Source organism: Hipposideros armiger, unplaced genomic scaffold (assembly GCF_001890085.2).
Source record: "Hipposideros armiger isolate ML-2016 unplaced genomic scaffold, ASM189008v1 scaffold_141, whole genome shotgun sequence".
Classification (NCBI taxonomy): Eukaryota; Metazoa; Chordata; class Mammalia; order Chiroptera; family Hipposideridae; genus Hipposideros; species Hipposideros armiger.
The window spans coordinates 1,256,117-1,276,357 of record NW_017731491.1 but is presented as its reverse complement, the minus strand read 5'-3'; the positions used below and the strand labels follow the sequence as shown (position 1 = coordinate 1,276,357).

The 20,241-nt window shown below is 44.5% G+C and overlaps 1 protein-coding gene across 1 annotated transcript in view; it reads right to left on the bottom strand.

Annotated features, from left to right (window-relative positions):
- NXN (nucleoredoxin) overlaps positions 1-15,237 on the bottom strand; it is a 158,764-nt gene extending 143,527 nt beyond the window's left edge. The window contains exons 1-3 of the mRNA XM_019650541.1: positions 14,948-15,237; positions 14,868-14,898; positions 14,451-14,593 (exon numbers count right to left, since the gene is read on the bottom strand). Coding sequence (XP_019506086.1) covers positions 14,451-14,593; positions 14,868-14,898; positions 14,948-15,136 — 363 coding nt within the window. The 5' untranslated portion in view covers positions 15,137-15,237. The remainder of the gene's footprint in view (positions 1-14,450; positions 14,594-14,867; positions 14,899-14,947) is intronic.
- Positions 15,238-20,241: the final 5,004 nt, after the last annotated feature.

Genomic DNA, 20,241 nt, shown 5'->3' with positions numbered 1-20,241 from the left:
TCAGTACTAAAGGGGGCCCCTCCGGGAGGACGGGGAAAACTGCTTTCAGAGGTCTCCTTAGCCCACCATGTTCAGTGAGCATGTTGAGCTAAGCCATTTTCCTTCTAGGGATAGTGGTGTTTGGGGGATTCTGTTACTCGTCTCTGTGTTGGGTTCATTACCAACGCAGACATAATACAAAGTGACATAGGGCTATGCAGTGAGATTTCTAATCTGTACCCACCTGAGACAGAAAAAGCAGCACCTGTCAGGGGCAGCCAAGAATATGGGCAAGATCTATTTAAGAGGCTTGATTTAAAAAAAGAAAAAAAAAGTATGCGTGTGTCAGGGTCACACACACATGCTTGTATATGTACAATGTACAAAATACCTTTGAGGAGACACACAAGAAACATAATGGTGGCTGCTTCGGGGCAGTGGGGGAAAGCAAACTATGGTTGGTGGTAGGAGTGAGACGTAGTTTTCCCTGTATGCCTTTCATTTTATTATTTGAAAAAAAATTTTCATATGTGAAGAAGGCACTATCCTTTCAGAAAATAAAAAAATAATAATTTCAAATGCTAAATCTATTTGTGTAAAAAAAAATATTTCAGTGTAGGCATTTATATATGCTGTGCATGCCTATTCTTTTTCTGGAAGAATATACAAGATACTATTAACAGTGTTTATCTTTGGAAGAGGATTATTTTTACAACCAAAAAAATGAAACGCTGGCTTCCTCTTGCAAATGGAAAAAAGTTGGAATATAATAAGTGGAAAAATAGTGTTTAAGTATATGCTGAGTAAAGGAATATAAATGGCTTTTTAATATAAACAGCAGTAAAGCCATAATTTGTGCTGTCCACTCACACATACAAACCCCACTCTCCTTGGAGCGTACCATGTTTTGTTCCAAGGATCTGGACTCGCCTGGTAACTACCATCTTCGTGGCTGTATCAATTGAAGAAGACTCAGATGATCTCAGGAAAAAAGTCATTAACTGAGCCTTCGCAGGAAAGCAGTGCTTCAAAAAGCTCTTTAAAACGAGAACGTTCCTCCACAGTCCCTGCAAATTAATACTTTCCACAAATCCAAATGAAAGAGAATATACTCAAGTGGTATTAAGTGGTATTTCACTCTTAAGAACATTTGTAAAAGCTTAAAACAATGCATCCAAGGGTTGAAGCCAGTGTGACCTTCTGCAAATTTAGGAAAGTGACTTCCCCCGGAAAGTGTTTTAAGGCATTTAATTCCAATTCATCTTTATGCCTAATGTGTGACATGTCAGGATTCTTAGGCACCAAACTGCAAAGCACAAAACAGATTTATGTGTAATCATAAATGGGGAAACACACCTGGGTAAGAAAACCAATCCATTTGAAACTAAGGTAAATGGTTCAGAATAAACAAATTCGTCCTAAAAAGTCAAATGTTAAGAAAAACAAATCTATCCACACTAGGATGCTGAGTTGCTTTGTAGCTAGTTACTCTCTCTTGCTAATTTTGAAACAAAATGCCACACTTAATTAGCCAGCCAGATTCTCCTCCTGCTTTCCTGATGGAGAGCAAAGGCATTAAGGAAAAGGCTCCCTGAGGCTCTATTACTCCCCTAATGAGGCCATGGGGGAGGGGACTGTGAGGATGGGGACAAGGCCGCCACTATTGCCACACAGCCTTCAGAAAGTGCAGGTTCTAGGCATCCTGGACAAATGGGGTGCTCTCAGCTACACAATGTCATGGGTGTCTGGCTACAGAGATTCCTACAGGTACTCTTCAGGAAACAATGTAACAACACTCCACACACACCCAGCTGATCCAGCAACGCTTCCTGTAAGGTGAACTACATCCATGGGAGAGAAAATGGGCCGATAATACCACCCAACTGTTGTCAGTGATTTCATCACCAGCAGCCAACAGATGGAAGGAGTATCGATTTTCAAAAGGGCAAAAAGGGGGGAAATTCTGCAAACTACAGACTGGCGAAGTTGACATCAACCCTTAAATAAGCCCCTACAGCTTATGACAGTTACTAAACACGCACTTAGGAAAAGAAGATCTACTCAAAAGTATGCATGGGTTCACCAAACCACAAGTCATTTCAAACTTCCCTTGAAAGGGAAATAGCAAATATCTAAGTTGTAGCAAATTACCTGTGAAGGTCTCCTATGATAAACTATTAACCAGATGGAGAAATGTGGGCTGAATGACAATACAATTAGGCAGATTTCGAATTAGGTGGATTTGAAGTTGGGTGAACAACTGACTTACAGGCCACTATTAGCCTGGAGGAGGTCTCTCGTAGTGTGCCCTGGGGCTCCATGCCCAGACTAATTAAGGTCGGGAAGGGATCACCTAACTGAAGCTCAGAAGGGGCTAAGATCATTGTGGATGACCACCCTGGCATCGAAGAAGATGTCAACAGACTGCAAAAGTTGATCAAACCTAAATAAACTGATGATTTTTTTTCAATTACAGTTGACATTCAGTATTATTTTATACTAGTTTCAGGTATATAACAGTGGTTAGACATTTATTTAATTAAATAAACTGATTCTTAAAGATGACTGATATAAAATTTGGGACTATTCTCATTTGTTCGGGTGTAAGACTGGTGAGATAGACTTTGGAGTTTTGGTTGACAAAAAGGTCAGCGAGTCAACGCAGTGTGATGGGATTGTCAGCAAAGCTAATGCCATCTCAGGCTATGGTAATGGAAGTCTAGGTATGGGGTTGTCGGAAAAGTCATGACGTATTTTGTCTGTTTTTCAAAGGTCATTTATTTATATAAAGAACAAAGGTCAATCAATGACATAGTGCCCATTTTGTTTGATAACCTTTTGCCATCTTTCAGTGAGCTTCATAATTCCTCGTTCATAGAAAGACCTGTCTTTATTTGCGAAAAACTGAACAAGGTGCCTCATCTGAATTGAACGTTGTACCACACAAGGAGTTTTAAAGAGAGCAAAACAAGTGGAAGTTTGACGGCGCAAGGTCAGGCGAGTATGGTGGGTATGGCAACACATACCATCCAAGCTCCAATAATTTTTGACGAGTGATCAAACTTGTATGTAGTCTCGTGTTGTGATGGAACACAGCTCCTTTCCAGTGAACAAGCTCTGGACGTTTCTGGATGATGGATTCGTTCAAACTTTCCAATTGCCAACAGTACACATTCGAACTGATTGTTTGGTTCCTTGGTAGGAGCTCGAAAAACACGACACCTTTAAAATCCCACCACACTGAGAACATAACCTTCCTCTGATGAATGTCTGCTTTCAGTGTGGTTTGAGGCGAATCATCACATCGGGACCAAGACCGTTTGCGCACCACATTGTTGTAAACAATCCACTTCGCATCGCCAGTTTTCAGTCGCTTCAAAAAAGGATTGTTTTCCTCACGTTTAATAAGCATATCGCAGATGTTTATACATGCCATCAAATGAACTTCTTTGAGTTCATGCGAAACCCAAATATCGAGCTTGCTTATATATCCCAGCTTCTTCAGGTGGTCGTGAACGCTTGGATGATGGATGGTCAATGTTTCTGCAATCTCTCATGTCGTGTACCATGGATTTGACTCGATCAATGGCTTTAGTTTGTCGTCATCAACCTCGGTGGGTCTCCCTGACCAAGGAGCGTCGTTGAGATCAAAATCACCAGCACAGAATTTCGTGAACCATCGTTGGCACTGACGTTCTTGTAGAGCATTGTCACCATAAACTTTATGCAACTTTTCACAAGCTTGACGTGCATTCTTCCCTTTATGGAAGTAAAACAGTAAAATATGGCAAAAATGCACAGCTTGGTCTTCCATCTTCAACTTGTTGTAAAATCTCCAAAACTCAACCAAATTACTCAAATTTTTTTAGAATGAAGATAGAACTGTCAGCTGTCAAATGACAGCAATAACATAGACGTGAATGACTCTAGTACTTCCAAAATGAACTAGTGCCATCTGTTGCAAACTTGCATCCTGACTTTTCCAACAACCCAATAATATCTAGAAAAAAAGAGGTGATACGCTTACCCTCTGTGCTTGGGGCAGACCACAAAGAAGTCTGTGTTCAGGTTAGGGGACTACGTGTTATGAGAGGTCCCAGACAAACTTGGAGAGGGCTCAGACATGAATGGCCAGGAAGGTGAGAAAACAAGAACCAACACCATATGAGAAATTGTCAAAAGACCAAGGAACTCTCACTTGTCTCCAGATCTTTGAAAGCTGGCCAGTCCCCTGGGAAAGGACAGCGGATGTCAAAAAGGCCTTCTCAGGAGATGGTCTGCTGTGGTCATTAGAAATGCTCCAGCAGGGGCTGGATGACTACCTGCTAGGCAGACTGTTACGGGGTCAGTGTAGGTGACTCCAGTGGGCAGCTATAGTTCTGCTTGCCCAGCATGCCTATCCCATCTCTCTGCTAACACACGCTCATTTCCCATGGTGAGTGCCCCCGCCCCTGCCTCCACCCCCACCGCCCTCCGGATGCTCAGTCCACCTGGTTTGTGATCCCACCTCTGGCTACACAGGTGTGGGCGTGAGTCAGGTTTGGCCAATCAAAGTATTACACACTCTGGCCATGGTGACAGGTTCTGGGATGGGAGGGTGACCAAGCTGGACTCCTTCTGTGGGGGTTCTGAGAAAAAAGGAAGCAAAACCAGAGCTGCTAGTGGCCCTCCTGTCACTATGAGGACCAGCCTGCCAGGGGTCAGGGCCCACACAGACACAAACAGAGCACAGAGATAGAGAAGGACAACCTGTCCTGAGGACAGCATTTGAGCCACCCGTGCCTATAGGCAACCTACACCTGGACTTCTCAGCTACAGGAGGCAAGGACACTTCCAAACCCAGGAGTCAAAATTCTACAGACCTAGAATAGGGGGAAATATGGATAAGAGAAGGTTGGAATGTGGCAAGGAGGCAGACCCAGAGACAGAGGAAGTTTAAATGGAGGGGAATAACAAATAAATGGTGAGGGAAAACTACAGGGTAAAAGAGTTTAGACATAGCTGCCAAATGCAGTGTGTAGAATTTATTTGGATTCAAACAAACCAACTCAAAAAAAATTATAAGACAATTGGGAAATCTGAATACTGACTAGTTATTTGCCAGTACTAAGGAATTACTGGATTTTTTTAGGTATGATAAGACAGTGTGCTTATGGTTTTTTTGTTTTCTAAGAGTTACTTAGTGGGGCCCGCCAAGTGTCTCAGTTGGTTAAGAGCTCGCTCAAGAGTGTGAGCTCTGAGCAACAGGGTCGCCAGTTCGATTACCAGCCCGAGCTGAGCTGCGCTGAGGTGGCAGGATGGCTCAGGTAAAAAAAATATATATATATATGGAATGAAATCCAAGTGCCTGGGGCAACCATTTAAATGGCACTTGCTGTGCACCAGGCACTGTTCTAAACACTTTCAAATGTTAACTCATTTAACCCTTAACAACAACCCTGGAAGGTAGGTGCTATCATCTCCATTTTACTGACCAGGAACTAGAGACACAGGTTAGGCAACTTGCACCAAGGTCACACTGCTAGAAAGTGATGGAGACAGGATTCAAACCCAGGAAACCCAGATCCAGCACCCATAGTCTTATCTACTATGCAACAGATCTCAAACATTCGCTTATAATAACAGTCATTTTCAAGGTCTGTGGATAGAATGCTTTAAGTTGCAGTCAAGCACGTGCCCAAAGCTGAAAAACACGCTGCCCTCACACCCACGTTCACTGCCATTCAGAGCTCAGAGGGTAACATTGTGATTTTTCCCTATTGCACGTTGTTCTGCCCAATCTTTATATTTCACATCAAACCCTGAAAAAATGAGTACCAGATGAAACAGCTGCGCTCTGAGCCACCACGATCAAAAGCAAACTGTCTTGACCTAATCTCGTTTAAAAGGGAAAAAAAGGGCAACGTCTTCTGATTTTAAACAGACTAAATCCATTCAGATTTTTATCCCAGGGATATTGACCAAAAAAGACAAATAAAAACTGTAAAACCGATTCATCTGGATAAAATTCTTCTAGGAAAACAAAGAAGGAAACCCTACCCCTGGAACAGCAAAACTCACCACACCCTCTTTTATGACTATTCAACAATGATCCAAGATAAAAGCATTATTAACTGTAGCACTGTTACTTGAATTTACCTGTAATTGGTGTCTACATCAAAATAATTCAATGGGGAGCGGGTGATAGGTGATAGAAAGGAATGCTGAACTTTTAGGCTTACATTGCCTTTTCGAAAGGATTTTCTGAAGAGTAGTTCACACAAAAATACATTGTATATCTGGTCCAAGAGTTATGACCAGCAGACAAGCAGCAGAAAATTTATGTTTGCTTTTAATCACAGATGCCACAGAACAAAAGTTTCCATTACAGGGTTTCGCTCCAGAATAACAGCACTCGAGCAACTTGCAATTACTATACCTCTTACTTGTCATAAAGCAGAAAGCACATGTTTGAAATTTCACTGGAAGTTAGAACAGCAGTGTCTGAAAACCTCATAAAAGGGAGGACTGATTTGGTCCTAGGATCTCGGCAGGATACCTGAAGTTCAATTTTGTCTCTGAACAAAAGCACTAAAGCAGCCAGCGGGCTTTGCATAGGATGAAGGGGAGTTGGGGGCACTTCACTGGCTGATCTAAAAAAAAAAAAAAAGAAAAAAAAAGGCAAATCATTAAAAGACCCTTAAAAACCACCACCACAAGAGGCAGCAACAGAAAAGAAGTTCGGACTCGCCTGCCTTCCAAGAAACAGCAAATGCTTTAAACAGTTAAACTACCTCTAGCTTGTTTCAGAGTCTATGCAGATCTAGAGTGAATCCATACCAAAAGCCATTTGTTGAAAAGAGAACTTGCGGCTTCCTCCTCTTCCATGGAGAATGTTTGATGTGAACATTTTTTTAAGTTACAATTTCATGAACAGAAAGGGCCGAGTTGAATTTACGGGAGTTCAGCTGAGCCCTTTCATCCAACACTGTGACCCTGATCTAATAATCGGTTCTCTTTGCTTCACTTTTTCAACTTGAACATACTTTGAAAAGTTAAAACGCATAATATCTTCTGAATTACTAGTTGCTGGAAGGCGTAATATGCATGCATTTTGAGTTTCTTGGAAGAAAGATGTTAGAGAAACACAAATGAGGTATGAACTATAAAAGCATGGAATGATAGGTCTGCAGATAGGAGACTATTTTAACGGACATTTCAAAAATAGAGTCGAGTCTTTTCCTATTTTTAAGCACAGAATTACAGGGCAATGGAGTTATGCATCCATTTGCTCAGTTAAGCACTCTTTAAAGCACTCATTAAGAAACAAAAACAAAAACACCCACAGGTTGTGGGTATATACAATTATACAATTCAATTAAGGCCCAACTCTAATAGTAAATTTTAAAATCAAGCTAAGTAATAGTGAAAGTGCACATTCCAACTCACATGATGTGGAGACTACTGTGCTTTCAAGTTACCCATCTAAAAGTCACCCGCCTGCTTTCTGGGATTATATTATCCAGTTCTCAGCACCTAAACACTGATCATTTCCCGCTCCCTTTGGTTGGCTTCTGTCCTTAAAGAGCTTACTGTCTAATGAAAAAGACAAAAAGACAAAACAAATCCAAAAAATCCAAACACAGAAGGCTAAGAGCTTGGGCACCTGTGCACACGGATCTATCACAGAAGCATCTCACCTAAAGGGAAAAGAGACAGGAAAGCTTCTTAGAGCAGGGAAATCAGGACTGAGTTTAGAAGCGCCAAACTCAGCCAGGTGGGAGAAGACAGAAAGCACTGTGCAGGTGAGAGATGAGGCAGGTAAACAGTCGGGGAGCATGCTCTAGAGCTTGGACCTGACCCCAAAGGCTATGAAAAACTACTGACGAATTCTTAAGCAGGAGAATGACATGATCAAAGTTATCTTTTTGGACTTATTCCATCCTGGAGAGTCTAGGGCAGTTCTGCTCAAGTTGGGTCTGCAGCCCAGTACCTGTCCGTGAGTTGTTTCTTACTGGCCCACCAGGTAACAAGGCAAGTACAGAAATTGAGAATGAGCACTTGGAAATGTTTACAGCAGCCCAACATTACAGCAACACCCAAGCTTGTGATCAACGGGCTCATCTTGTTGAAGAGGACAGAGGCCACCCTGTGAACTGCTGACTCAGTGGGCAGTTGCATGTGGTTCAGGCTATATACGGGTCATGTGCGGCAGGGCCACTCGTATTGGTGTGTGACTGACTGGAAATTCACAACACAAAACAACACTGATCATTGACTACAGGCGGTTTGAGAAGCTGGGCGGTTTGAGAAGCTGGTCTAGAGAGTCGTTTCAGGAGGCAGGACTGGAAGCAAGGAGCTCCAGGAGAAGGCTGCTGGCACAGAGGTCCACATGAAACCTGAATTCGAGCAGTGAAGGTAGAGATGGACAGAAAGGGTCAGAGCAGAGAGCAATGAAGAGCATTCAAATCAACAAGACTCGGTGTCTTTGGATGTGACGGGTGGAGGAGGATAAAGGACGACCCCTGAGACTCAAGAACTATGAACTTTTAAAAGAATGGCAAGATATACAGCAAGCGTATGCAAGAACTTCATGAAAGTCAGGATCGGCAAAAGGATTCTAAATTCATAGCCATTTTCTCTGAGTGCCTTTGAATAAGCGTAATGGTAAATTAATGAAATACAGAAAACTAAGCACCCTGGTGGTTAACACTGTGCACCGCTGGGAATTCACCGCTGGAACGTGAAAAAAGAAAACACACTCTATGCCAATCCTCCATGCTTTCCTCCTGAAACGATATCTATCATGCAGGAAGGAGTCCAGTTCAGAATGGGGCTAGCTGGAGCCCCAAGCCCTCTCAGAAAGAAAGAAGACCCTTCCCACCAAGGGACTTGTTCATCCCTCAACCCAGCTGCATACAGCAGGAAGCCCTCTTTCTCAAAGCGCAGATATTAAACAAACAAGGACTCACACCAAAAGGATGAGTGATAAAAAGAAAGTGGAGGGAAAAAAAAACCTATAGAATAAAATCAATGACTCTAACCTCAAAACACAACTGCTTTCCTTTATGCTCTGGTTCACATCCCAACACACACCAGGAGACAAATCAATTAGCAAAAGCTGTGGCGAGCTCGTCAGTGGGGCCTTTGCCGCTAATTGGAAGACAAGTGTGAAACCCGCAATGGCTACAAGTCTGGGCAAACCTATCCTACAGCATTCCAGAACAGGGAAGGGAGGCGGTTCCATGCTAGGGGGTGAGGTCTCTCCTGCTCCAGGGACCCAACAGGGTCCATTTCCCACGTGAAAGAGCAGCAATTCAAAACCTCCAAGCTGCCCAGACTGAAGCAGCCAGGATGGGGGGAAGACACGCCCAATAGCTTTGGCATGCCACAAAACCATCACCAAGTACATAATTAATCTCTCTCAAGAAGGGTGCTTCATCATCTTAAAGTTATTACCCTTCATCGTGCTAAGCTTCATTGATCTGCTGTCTCTGTTTCACTGGCAAATAGACGTATGGAGCTCAGTCAATATTAGTGCTATCAATACTTTAAGGAGGGGCCGGCCAGGTGACAAGCTGGTTAAGAGTGCTCTGAGCAACAGGGTTGTCGGTTTGATACTCACATGGGCCAGCTGAGCTGCTGCTGAGTTGCCACCCCCGATAGGTGGCAGGATGGCTCAGCTGGTGAGAGTGCGTGCTCTGAACAACAAGGCTGCCAGTTGGACTCCCGCATGGGATGGTGGGCTGGGCTGTGTGTGTGTGTGTCTCTCTCTTTCTCTCTCCCCCAACCCACAACTAGATTGAAAGCGGCGACTGGCCTTGGAGCTGAGCTTGCGCCCTCCACAACTAAGACTGAAGGACAACAACTTGACTTGGAGCGGATGGGTCCTAGAAAAACACAATATTCCCCTTCCCCAATGCCTCAATAAAATCTTTTTAAAAAAATACTTTAAGGAGCAGCTTTTTGTTTTGTTTTGTTTTTTAAATATTAATTTGCTTTTGTTTCACTCTTCAAGGTCTCCATTATAATCTCTTCTAGGGCAAATCTTTCAACTCCTCCACCCTATCCCCTTGTATGCTTATAAAAGTCATTTGTTTGAAAAGTTAAGAAATACACCTCATTACAGTGTTGCAATTCTGTAATTGATATATTCCAAAGGCTCATGCTATGAGATGGATTACTAAATTTCATAATTTATTAACAAATAATAACTAGCACTTATGGAGCACCTACTATGTGCCAGGCATGTACATATCATCTCATGTAGACTTTACAACAATCCTGTAAGGAAGGTGCTTTTACCATCTCCATTTTACAAATGAGGAACCTATGGCACAGGCACGTAGGATAACTCACACAAGGTCGCAGAGCTAATAAATAGAGCCAGGATCTGAACTCAGGCTGACAAGAGTCTATATTTTTAGCCACTACACTAGACAGCTTCATTATGCAGAGAAGAAAAATGAGAGTAAAAAACACATTACAAATAATGGAACAAGGAAAAAAACCTCTCCAGGAAAATTGCTCTTACTACTTTAATTGGACTCTTGTCTTTTATTACGCGGATCCAAATCCTGGAAACACAGGCAAGAGAGGGAGCCTGTCCTGGCTGGTGCCGGCTCCTTACGCGAAAGACAGAAAACCCCATTTTGCAAAACTCTGCCTTTTTACCCGTTTTTTTTACCACCTCAAAAGTGGTCTGTCAGTATCATAAAAATCATTCCCTTAGTGGGTAGGGTATTTGGTTTAAGGTAGGGAGAGTTGAGATGGAGCTGTAAGACTGTTTGCGTTGGTACCAAGTCTTGCCCCATCCAAAGACAGAAGGGATTCGGGTGAATTCTAGGCCAAGCCTTTGCTTTAGTCTGAACCAAAAGGACCATGCAGAGCAAGCAACAGACACGGGGTAGCAAGAAGATTCCACGTCCCCTGGCTGCAGCAGGCAGACCAGGGATGCTGGACTAGAGCCCCCTGACTCGGCTGCTCTCCTACAACTTTCTCTTCCCCTGTCAGCCAGGAAGTTCTGAGACCAAGCCAGACCCCAGCAAACCTGTCCAGCACAAGACCAGTGGTCCTGTGCCCTTTGATGTCAGCACACCCACGTTGACCAAATGTTTTCCATCAGGCATCCTGCCTAGGCAAAGCTGAGTCCTGTGGCTTTAACAGCAAAACCAGTGCTCTCCTCCTCTATGATGCTGAAACAGAACCTGGAGATCAACTCTCCAGTTCTGTCAGGTAAGTAACTTTTACTAATAAAAAGGGATAGGTCAAATCCCAAAAGTCCAAATCTTCACCACTTTCCAACTAGTTATCACATTACATTCTCTCTTCCCAGAAATTTGAAAAATGTCTACCAACAATACAAAAAAACAAACGTGCTTCTTCAAACAAGTCTAACCACCTTAACTTCAGGATTATGCTTCCTCACAAAACTGCTCTTATAAATTCACTCAAAGTTCTATTCTTTTATCACCTAATTACAATTTCTAGACAACTATTTATGTGTATGCACTTGGAAGCCAAAAGATGAAGCTTCAGTGACTTTTGCATCTACCACTAAAGCAAGTAGAAACCATTGTTAACGTTTTATTGTCTTTTATAATGCAAAAAGGAAAACAATTTTAAAAAGACTTTTTTTTAAAAAGACACTGGAATCCTTTTATTTTCTGTTTTCTCACAGCTCCAATCAAGGTGAGAGGAGCCAGGCAAAATGCAGGCTTAACATGTATGGTCACCCCAAGACTTTCTAACTGCATAAAGGGGAAATTAATAAAAAAAGAAAAAAAGAAATACCACACGGCATTTTCTTCCCCCACCATAATTTTTCAATTTTCTTTAGAGAAATGCCAGCCAATAACTAATTAGAACCATATCCTTTGTTATCCCAATGGGAAGAAGTATACGAATGGTTTTAAAGAACAAATGTTAATGAGAATGTTAAAAAAATTAGTAATCTGGAACTTTGGTTTCTCTTCAGTGTAAAACAAAATTCTCTTCTTTAAAGCTATTTCTATAGTTGGTGAAACACAGACAGAGTCCATCAACAAGGAGGTAAGTGTCTACCCACCCAGCACCCTGAACTGGGGTCGCTTTCCACTGTCCTTATCATGGAATTGGCATCAAAAGCTCACAGACGTCTAAGCACCCCAATTTCAAACAACATAGACAAAAACTCAAAATTACAGAACAGGAATTTGTTCTACATCTCTTTGGCTTAAAGGGGGAAAATCATTCCTTTCAAAGTGAGTACACAGCTTTTGTCATTTCCAAGAGTGTGTTTTCCATAAGAAACACAGCTGGAGTCTTTTTACCTAGTTGTATCACCTTTGAGTAAGAATGTTTCTGGCATCAGAGCTTGACTTGCCTATTCTATTCACGAACATCCAAGAGCAGAAACGATATGTCCTCAAAACTGGGCTCACTTTAGAGAACAAAGTGAACTATAAAGATGTGAGTCAGAAAAACTCTGAGCAAAAAATAAAAGTTTTAAATGCTAACACACCACGGTTTAGGCATGTGCAGCATTCTAAACTGTATTTTCAGATGAGCGTCTGCCCTGTGTCATCCACTCTCATTCTGGTGGAATTAGCAGGTCCAGGCTAGAGCCACAGACCACTTCTTTCATACCAAAGGGCCTGGCCAGGGCACAGAGAGCCAGGCATGGCCTATGTCATATCCAATAGTCTCCTTTTTTCAGAAAAAGCTTTATGCTCTTGCAGAACATTTCAATTTGCTCCATATTTTTACTATCTAGCAAAAAATTTCCCCCGCTGTGAAAAACACAAAAATAAGCCTTAGGTCTGTCACGTTTTACCATCACTGCACATTTGCAAAAGCTAGAAATCTTGGTATTACCCAATAAGGGCATTATTTTACATTGGTCTACAATAGAAACTTGTCATGACAATGAAAATAACGTTTTTGGTAAATCACTTTGTGAACATTATCCCTCCCCAAGAGGACCATAAAAACAACCACTAAGGAAAACAAAGGATTCCCATTTTTTAAAGCAAAGAAGGACCGGGCCATGCACGATCAAACCTATCAATCAAATATGGGCAAAATCACCTAAAAAGTGGTTAAAATGCCAAGTTTTGCCTCCATGTGGTTAGTGAGCCCATGTTTTTCCAGTATTAAATGTAGAAACTGCATTTGTTAAACTGTATTTCATACTTTAAATCCCATGTCTGTACCTGACACTGCTTCAGGGTGGATGATTTACTCAAGACATTTGGGGTCACAGTATAAGCCTTTTGCTCTCACTAAATCTAAATCATGCTTCTCAACAAGGTTCTGTACACATAAAAGAAACACATGGCAAGCCGTTACCATCCTCTCTAGAGGAACCTAAAGGCCCCCAGAACAGCCCTTCTCCCATCCATAAACTGAGATTCTCCTCAGAAAGGGAAGAGGCTGCATTCGCACCTTGCATCAGGCATACTAATGAACCAAGAGCGCCCCAAAACTTTTTCTGTTTCGATTCATGACACGATTTTCTGGATTCGTTTTTTAAATTAAAAGCCATCTTCACCCAACAGATACACTCAAATCCCAAACTAACTTCAGCAGCGAACTGGGAGGAATGAGAAGTTGACAGTGAAGTATAAATTTCCCCCAAATCCTCGTTCTTCCGGTCAATCTGCACCTATGGGATCAGTTCAGCACTGAATTCGAAGTATGCCAAGACGACAGTGGCCCACCAACCAAGCAACTAATCGCAAGGACCTGTCTGTGGCTGTGCCTGGGAGGCATCTGGGGAGGATGGATGGACAGTCAGACAATGAAAAGCTCCAGGGTGGCTCGTTCAGCCAGCGGGCGGGAGGGGGGGTGGGGGCGGAGAGAGGGACAAGGGGAGAGGATGGAGTTCCCTTCTCGCCCAAAGCCACGGTCAGCTGCCGCCTCCCTGGGGCGCAGGGAGGTCTGACTTCGGCCTCCGCGTCCCGGGAGAGGGCCCCAGGAAAGCAGATTTCTCTCCCAAAGAAAGGAAACTTCCTGGTTTGGGCATTATGGGTAGGGGGCTAGCGCCCTCCCCCACCCACTACAGGTATCGCGGGGAGTCCAGTGGCAGAGGGAAGGAAGCGGCCCCTCCCCGCATCTCCGGCCCGCGGTAGGGGTTACGGAGTCCGGACCCCAGAGCGCAGCCACCCTCTATGCGAGGCTCCCAACTTGTGGGGACCAAGCTCTCGACTCCTCAAGACACAAGCCGGGGTCGGGGACAGAGGGGTGTCAAACTTCCCCCGCCAGCGCGGCCTGGCACAGGCACGGAGGAGTCGCCGCCGAAGCCCCAACCCGGCGGGGTCCCGAGATGGGGAGCGGGCACAGACAGAGAAAGGGGACACTGAGGGACAGGAGGGGAAGCGCGTGCAAAGATGGAGGAAGGGACAGGGGTTAGCAGGGTTGGGGGCGGGCGGGGGGCGGCGAGGACCTGGCTCCCGGGAACGCTTGGGGTGCGCACCCAGGCCGGGGGAAGCGACGAGGCCCGCGCCGCTCACCTTCCTGTGCTTCTCCTTGTAGGGCAGCGCCAGCCACGGCATGTCCCGCACGAAGTCCTGCCACTGCCTCTGGTCCTGGTCCGAGGACACGAAGACGATCTCCAGGCGGCGCCGCGGCTCCGGCTCCGNGCGAGGAAAACACGCTTTGGAGTTTGAAGACACGAGGCCTGACTATGAAACGCTCGGGGAGGAGGGGAAGGAGGAACGGTCTTGGGCGCGGGGCTCGGCCACACCGGGTGAACGGGGGTGCCACCTGGCAGGACCCCGCGTCCTTCCCGCCCCTCCTCCCGACAGGGGCGCAGGGCCGGGGTCCGCACGCCGAGCTGCGCCCCGCGCACGTGCCCGCCGGCTGCGCCCTCTCGCCAGACGCCGCGGCGGGTTCTTCCTGGACGCCTTCGAAGGCGGGGTTCACGGGGCCCCCCCGGCCCGGCCCCGGCCCGGCCCCGGCCTGCATCTTTGTTCTTTTCTCACAAGCCCCTGAGCCGGGCGCTCGCCGCGTCCCCCCGCAGGCGGCCGTAGAAGGCGGCCAGGCTGGCGCTGAGCTGAGCGCAGGGGGCGCTCAGGCTGCAGCCGAAGTAGAGCCCCAGCAGCGAGATGCCGCGGGCGCCCAGCGAGTGCACGTCCACCTCCTCGCCGCCGCCCGTCACCAGCTTCTCCCCAAGCAGCTCCTCCAGGAAGCCCGACATCCTGGCCCACCGCAGCCCCGGCACGCGGGCGTGCAGGCGGCGGCGACCCCGCTCCCTCAGTTCGCGCGGCGGGCGGAGGCGGCAGCTGCTGCGGCGGCGGCGAGAGGAGAGCCCCGCCCACCTGTGCCCGCCCACGCCACGCCCCCTATGCCCGCCCTCGCCACGCCCCCTCCTTAGCTGTCCCGGGCCGCACGGTCGGGCCCGGTACTGTCCACAGCAACGGCTAAAGTGCCTGGGAGACAGACTTGGCGAGGAAGCTGACTGGAAATGCTCCACTCCGACGGGAATGCCCGGGGCCCAAGTGAAGAAAAGAGAAGGGTCCGCTGAGCCGACCTTTCCGAGGCTGGGAACTTGGCCTCACCTCTCCCTCCGTTTCCTTTCCCCTCCCAAATTCTCGATTCTGTCCGGATTTTTCCAAAGATTCCCACGGTCCCCCGACCCGAGTTCTCTTACCCCGTCTTGTTCCCCACCTCCTCTCTCCCTACACAAAGCCTAGCCCTTCGCCATGTCGTACCCCCAACTGACCTCTCCTAATGCTGATAGGACTTACCATCTTCCCCACACAAATATTATTTTCTCAGCCTAGGTCTTGCTGGGCACTTATTTCTCTCTGTATGTGTTTTGTGTTTTCTACTAGGAGAGGACTGGAAAACGCGACCTCATATTTCCTGTGTAGTTTCTGATCTGGTGCTAGGCACTCGTGAGGGAATCCATAGATACTTGTGGGTTGATCGCAGATCACACAGTGGGATTTCAGTCCACAAGTCGCAGTGGCTGTTCCCCACTCGCAAGTGGCTCTCTTCCATCTCCACAAATGTATTCAGCAGATGCAGCAGCAGCTTTAAATCAATGATGCCTGCTCTCCTGAATGGGTTCCATAGCTTAGGTCTGTTGATAGTTGAAAAAAATTCTAGGGATATTTTTTGACAGCTGGCAAGATGCTATCCTATGCTTAGAGAGAACCTAGATTCAACAGGTGGTCTGTGGCAAGTCGGCCTCCCACACACACACGAAAAAATAAAATGTATACCATGCCCACCCGCAATCCACAACTTTCAGTGCGTGTCAGCTTAGTTACCCACAACCCGGTGAAAGGAATAAACGCCCCTCTCACCGCCTGCCACCAGCCTTTCGGAAGTTATTTCTTGGGCATCTACCGCCATCTAACGGAAAAAGTGAAAAAGAAAATGAGATCTATCAGAGCTGAATATTGGAAAAGAGATAGTTGGCAGCCAAGCAGAAATTTTTGTTATTTTATAGCGGCTTTACACACACACAAACACACACACAAAAATCATAGCACGTTTTACAGAGTTCACTTAAACCTCAGAATATAGCCACAAGCTTTTGGCACAAACAAATTTTTATGCCTAAGGTTCTCAATTTTTCTAGGGTGGAACAAGGAATTGTACTGGTTTTCAGCTCAGTGAAATGTTAACCACATAAGCCTGTGAGAGAGGTAGAGGAGGTGGAAGCCAAGAGTGGATTGGCAAATCTCTAAAAATTATATCCACTTTCTTAGTATCCATCCAATGCAGCTCATTTCACAAGTAGGTATCTTTGGACCCAGGACTGCCTTTAAGCAGGCAAGAACCCTATTACAAAGGCAAATTCTGAGTTAATTTTCAGAGTGTCATGCCAAAATTCTGTGCCACTGCAGGGACAGTATCATTCTAAACCACAGAAAGCATCACTTTTTGGTGAAAACATGTTAAAGCTATTGACAGATATTAACTTATTAGATAGTTTTTAAAATCCTATAAATGGGCTAATGCTTTATCTTCTCATCCAAACCATACTTGAAATACGGCTTATAAATATGGGTTATATCAGGCACCATCAAAAGCATATGAGACAGATAGATTCCTAGACGCTGACATTGTCAAATGAACACTGATGAAACGTGAAAGGACTATAAGCTTTTTATGTCCTATGGAAGCCAAAGGACAGTTTGGTGTTGGAGGTAAGCGAAGAGGGCATTTGGGGGACTGTAAATTTGGGAAAATAGTGAAGTCATTATTAGAGTACTTAACTCTGGTAAACTAAGTGCAAGCCTGATATAAAGAGGAGGTTTGTTCAGCATTTTACTTTTATTATTTTACAGGAAAGCACTTCCCACTGGAGTGTGTCCAAACCAGCATCTGGCACCTGGGAGAGGGAGAGTTTGAACATACTGCACATGAAATATAAATAAAATTTAGAGAATTGTTGGTGCAGCAGGCCTTGGTCAGCAGCCAAATCTCACAGCTGCCTTTTAAAAGGGGTGTGGAAAGAGGGGATTTGCAATGGAAATGACTCCAAAATCATAATTCTAGTGGGTATTTGTTACAAGAAGAGGCCCGAGGAGACTCATTTGGCTTTCCTGTAAAGAATAGCCAACATCCTTTGGCTTGTGGAAAGCACTCTCTCTGCTTATGCTGTTCAAGAGACCCACTTAAAGAGAATGTCCCTACTGGTATTTAGCTAGTTATGTTATATGAATTGACTGGCTATTCTAAAAATTATTGTTGTTTTAAAATAGGTATTAAGGAGCCACGACATGCCTGACACTGTACAGAACATACACATTACAGAGTGTTCCTATTGGGAAATTGCATTCTAAGGTATATGATATCATAGAAAACAGAACAAATATGTATTTGTCACCTTTAAGAGTCATAAATCACATTCCTTGGTCTTTAGGGGTAGTAGCACAAAGAGATGTATGTAGAGATATTTGAGATATTTATTGATACACTGGTGAAACTAGAAAAACACTGGGAGGAGCCAAATGGGGTATCAATGAAGATGATTAAATTATGGCACTTTCATCATTAGGGATACAATCTGATTATTGGAAAGAATTAAGGAGATTTCTCTGTACGCTGTATTAGTCTTTGTTCTCCAGAGAAACAGAACCAATATACAGAGATTTATTATAAGGAATTGACTCACATGATTATAGAGGCTGAGAAGTCCTAAGATCTACAGTCAGCCAGCTGAGCCAATGATAGTTCCCATCCAAGTCCAAAGGCCTGAGCATCAGAAGAGCTGATGGTGTAAGTTCCACTCCACATCTGAGTTTGAAGGTAGGAGACCTATGTCCTAGCTTGAAGATAGGTAGAAAGAGCAAATTCTTACTTCGCCTTCATTTTACTTCATCCTTTTGTTCTATTTGGGCCTTCAACCTATTGGATGAGGCCCTTCATACTGGGGAGAGCAATCTGCTTTACTTAGTCTACCTAGTCTCCTCTGGAAACACCCTCACAGAAACACCCAGATGATGTTTAACTAAACATCTGGACACCCCATGGCCCAGTCAAGTTGACACATAAAACTAAACATCACAAGTCTACCCCTTGTCAACTTGGCATCCATATGCATCTCCTTAAACCATACTTACTCTCCAAATGAAGATAATAAAGGAGCTATAATTCTACCTAACATGATATAACTGTCCTGTGTATAACAAAAAAGGCACTAACCCCTTCCCCAGAAGAGGAAGTCAAGTCTTTGAGTGATGTTTACTCTTCTCCCTGATATCCTGTAACTTAAATATTATAATGTAAAACTAACAATACTTAAATACCATGATACATGATATAAAGTCAGTACATCTTATGTTACATGATAAGGGACTAAGAGAGAGAAGAAACTGATGTTTGCCACACACACACACACACACACACACACACATATTCATAACAAAACAAGGAGGAAAGGCTTGTGACAGTTATAGCCTGCATTTCTCTAATTGGTCATGTGTTCATAGCTGGTATTTATAACTACCTTCTTCTACTACTCTTTTTGTATGCTCTTTGCCTTCAACAAGCACCTCAGCTGGTCGTGGTTCTTTACCTGGTGGAATGACTCAAGCCTTCATTCCTGAAGGCTCTCTGCCATTAGTAGTCCTGCCTGGATTAGGTTGTTGTAGTTTGGGATTTTTTGGGGGGTTTTTGGAGGGGGATTTAGGGGGATGGGGACAGAGCTGGGGAATTGGGGGAAGGGAAACAGACAAGTTGCTGTCCTTTTGTTCTTCAGTCTAGTTGTGGAGGACGTTGCTTCACTGGCCCAAGTTGGCTGTGGAGGGCAGCGTCACTGGCCCTCATATGTGGGATCCGAACCGGGGCCCTCTGGCATCCCAAGCCAGCTCTTAACCATCGCACCACTTAGTCGGCCCAGGTTGTTGTAGTTTTCCATTGACCTTAATCACAGGGCATGGTGACTAAGAGATGTCTTAAGGGACCTTCCGTATTCCAGACATACTCTTCCTTACTGCCATTGTAGTCTAGTAGTTCAATTTTCCCTTGGTAGTCAGGATCAATCACCCTACCCAGCACAGTAACTCCCTTCTTTGCCTGTTAATTCAGAGGCATGAGGAGCTCAAAGTGGTTTGGCCTTACCTGCCAGTGCAATGAAACCAATGTTGTGCCTCTTGGTGGAAGCACACCTCCCTTTGGAACTCAGGTGTCTAAGCCAGCAGAGCATAAGTTTGTGGGAACAAGAAGCAAAAGTTTTGGGGGCAGCCGGTTAGCTCAGTTGGTTAGAGCGCAGTGCTCATAACACCAAGGTTGCCAGTTCAATTGCCACATGGGCCACTGAGATGTGCCCTCCACAAATAGATTGAAACAACTAAAAAAAAAAAAAGAAGCAAAAGTTTTGCTAGTGAGTAACTGGAGTAATAGTGGGTAATGCCACTCAATTTTCCACCTCTTGAGTCCTGGACTCATCGCATACACTGACATAAAATATCTCTAAGATGTAGCACAAGAGGAAGTAAGATGCAGAATAGGTAGGATATGCTAGGTTACCACTTATAAATTTTTAAGGGGAGAAAACTACACACATATATACACACAAATATAATGTTTATATATGCATGAAATATATCTGGAAAGACATTAAGAAAAGTAACAGATTGCTTGAGGAAGAGAACTGAAGGAAATAGATGTGAGAAAAATATGGAAGCTATTACTAGTCCAAGAAAAACGTCCTTTTTGAAATTTCAAATAAGAACGTATTCAAAAGATCAGATATTATAAGTGAAGAAGGAATATTTGAAGTAAATTGGGACATCTCAGATAGAAAGAAAAAATGTCTCACACACAAATTCCATTATAATAAAG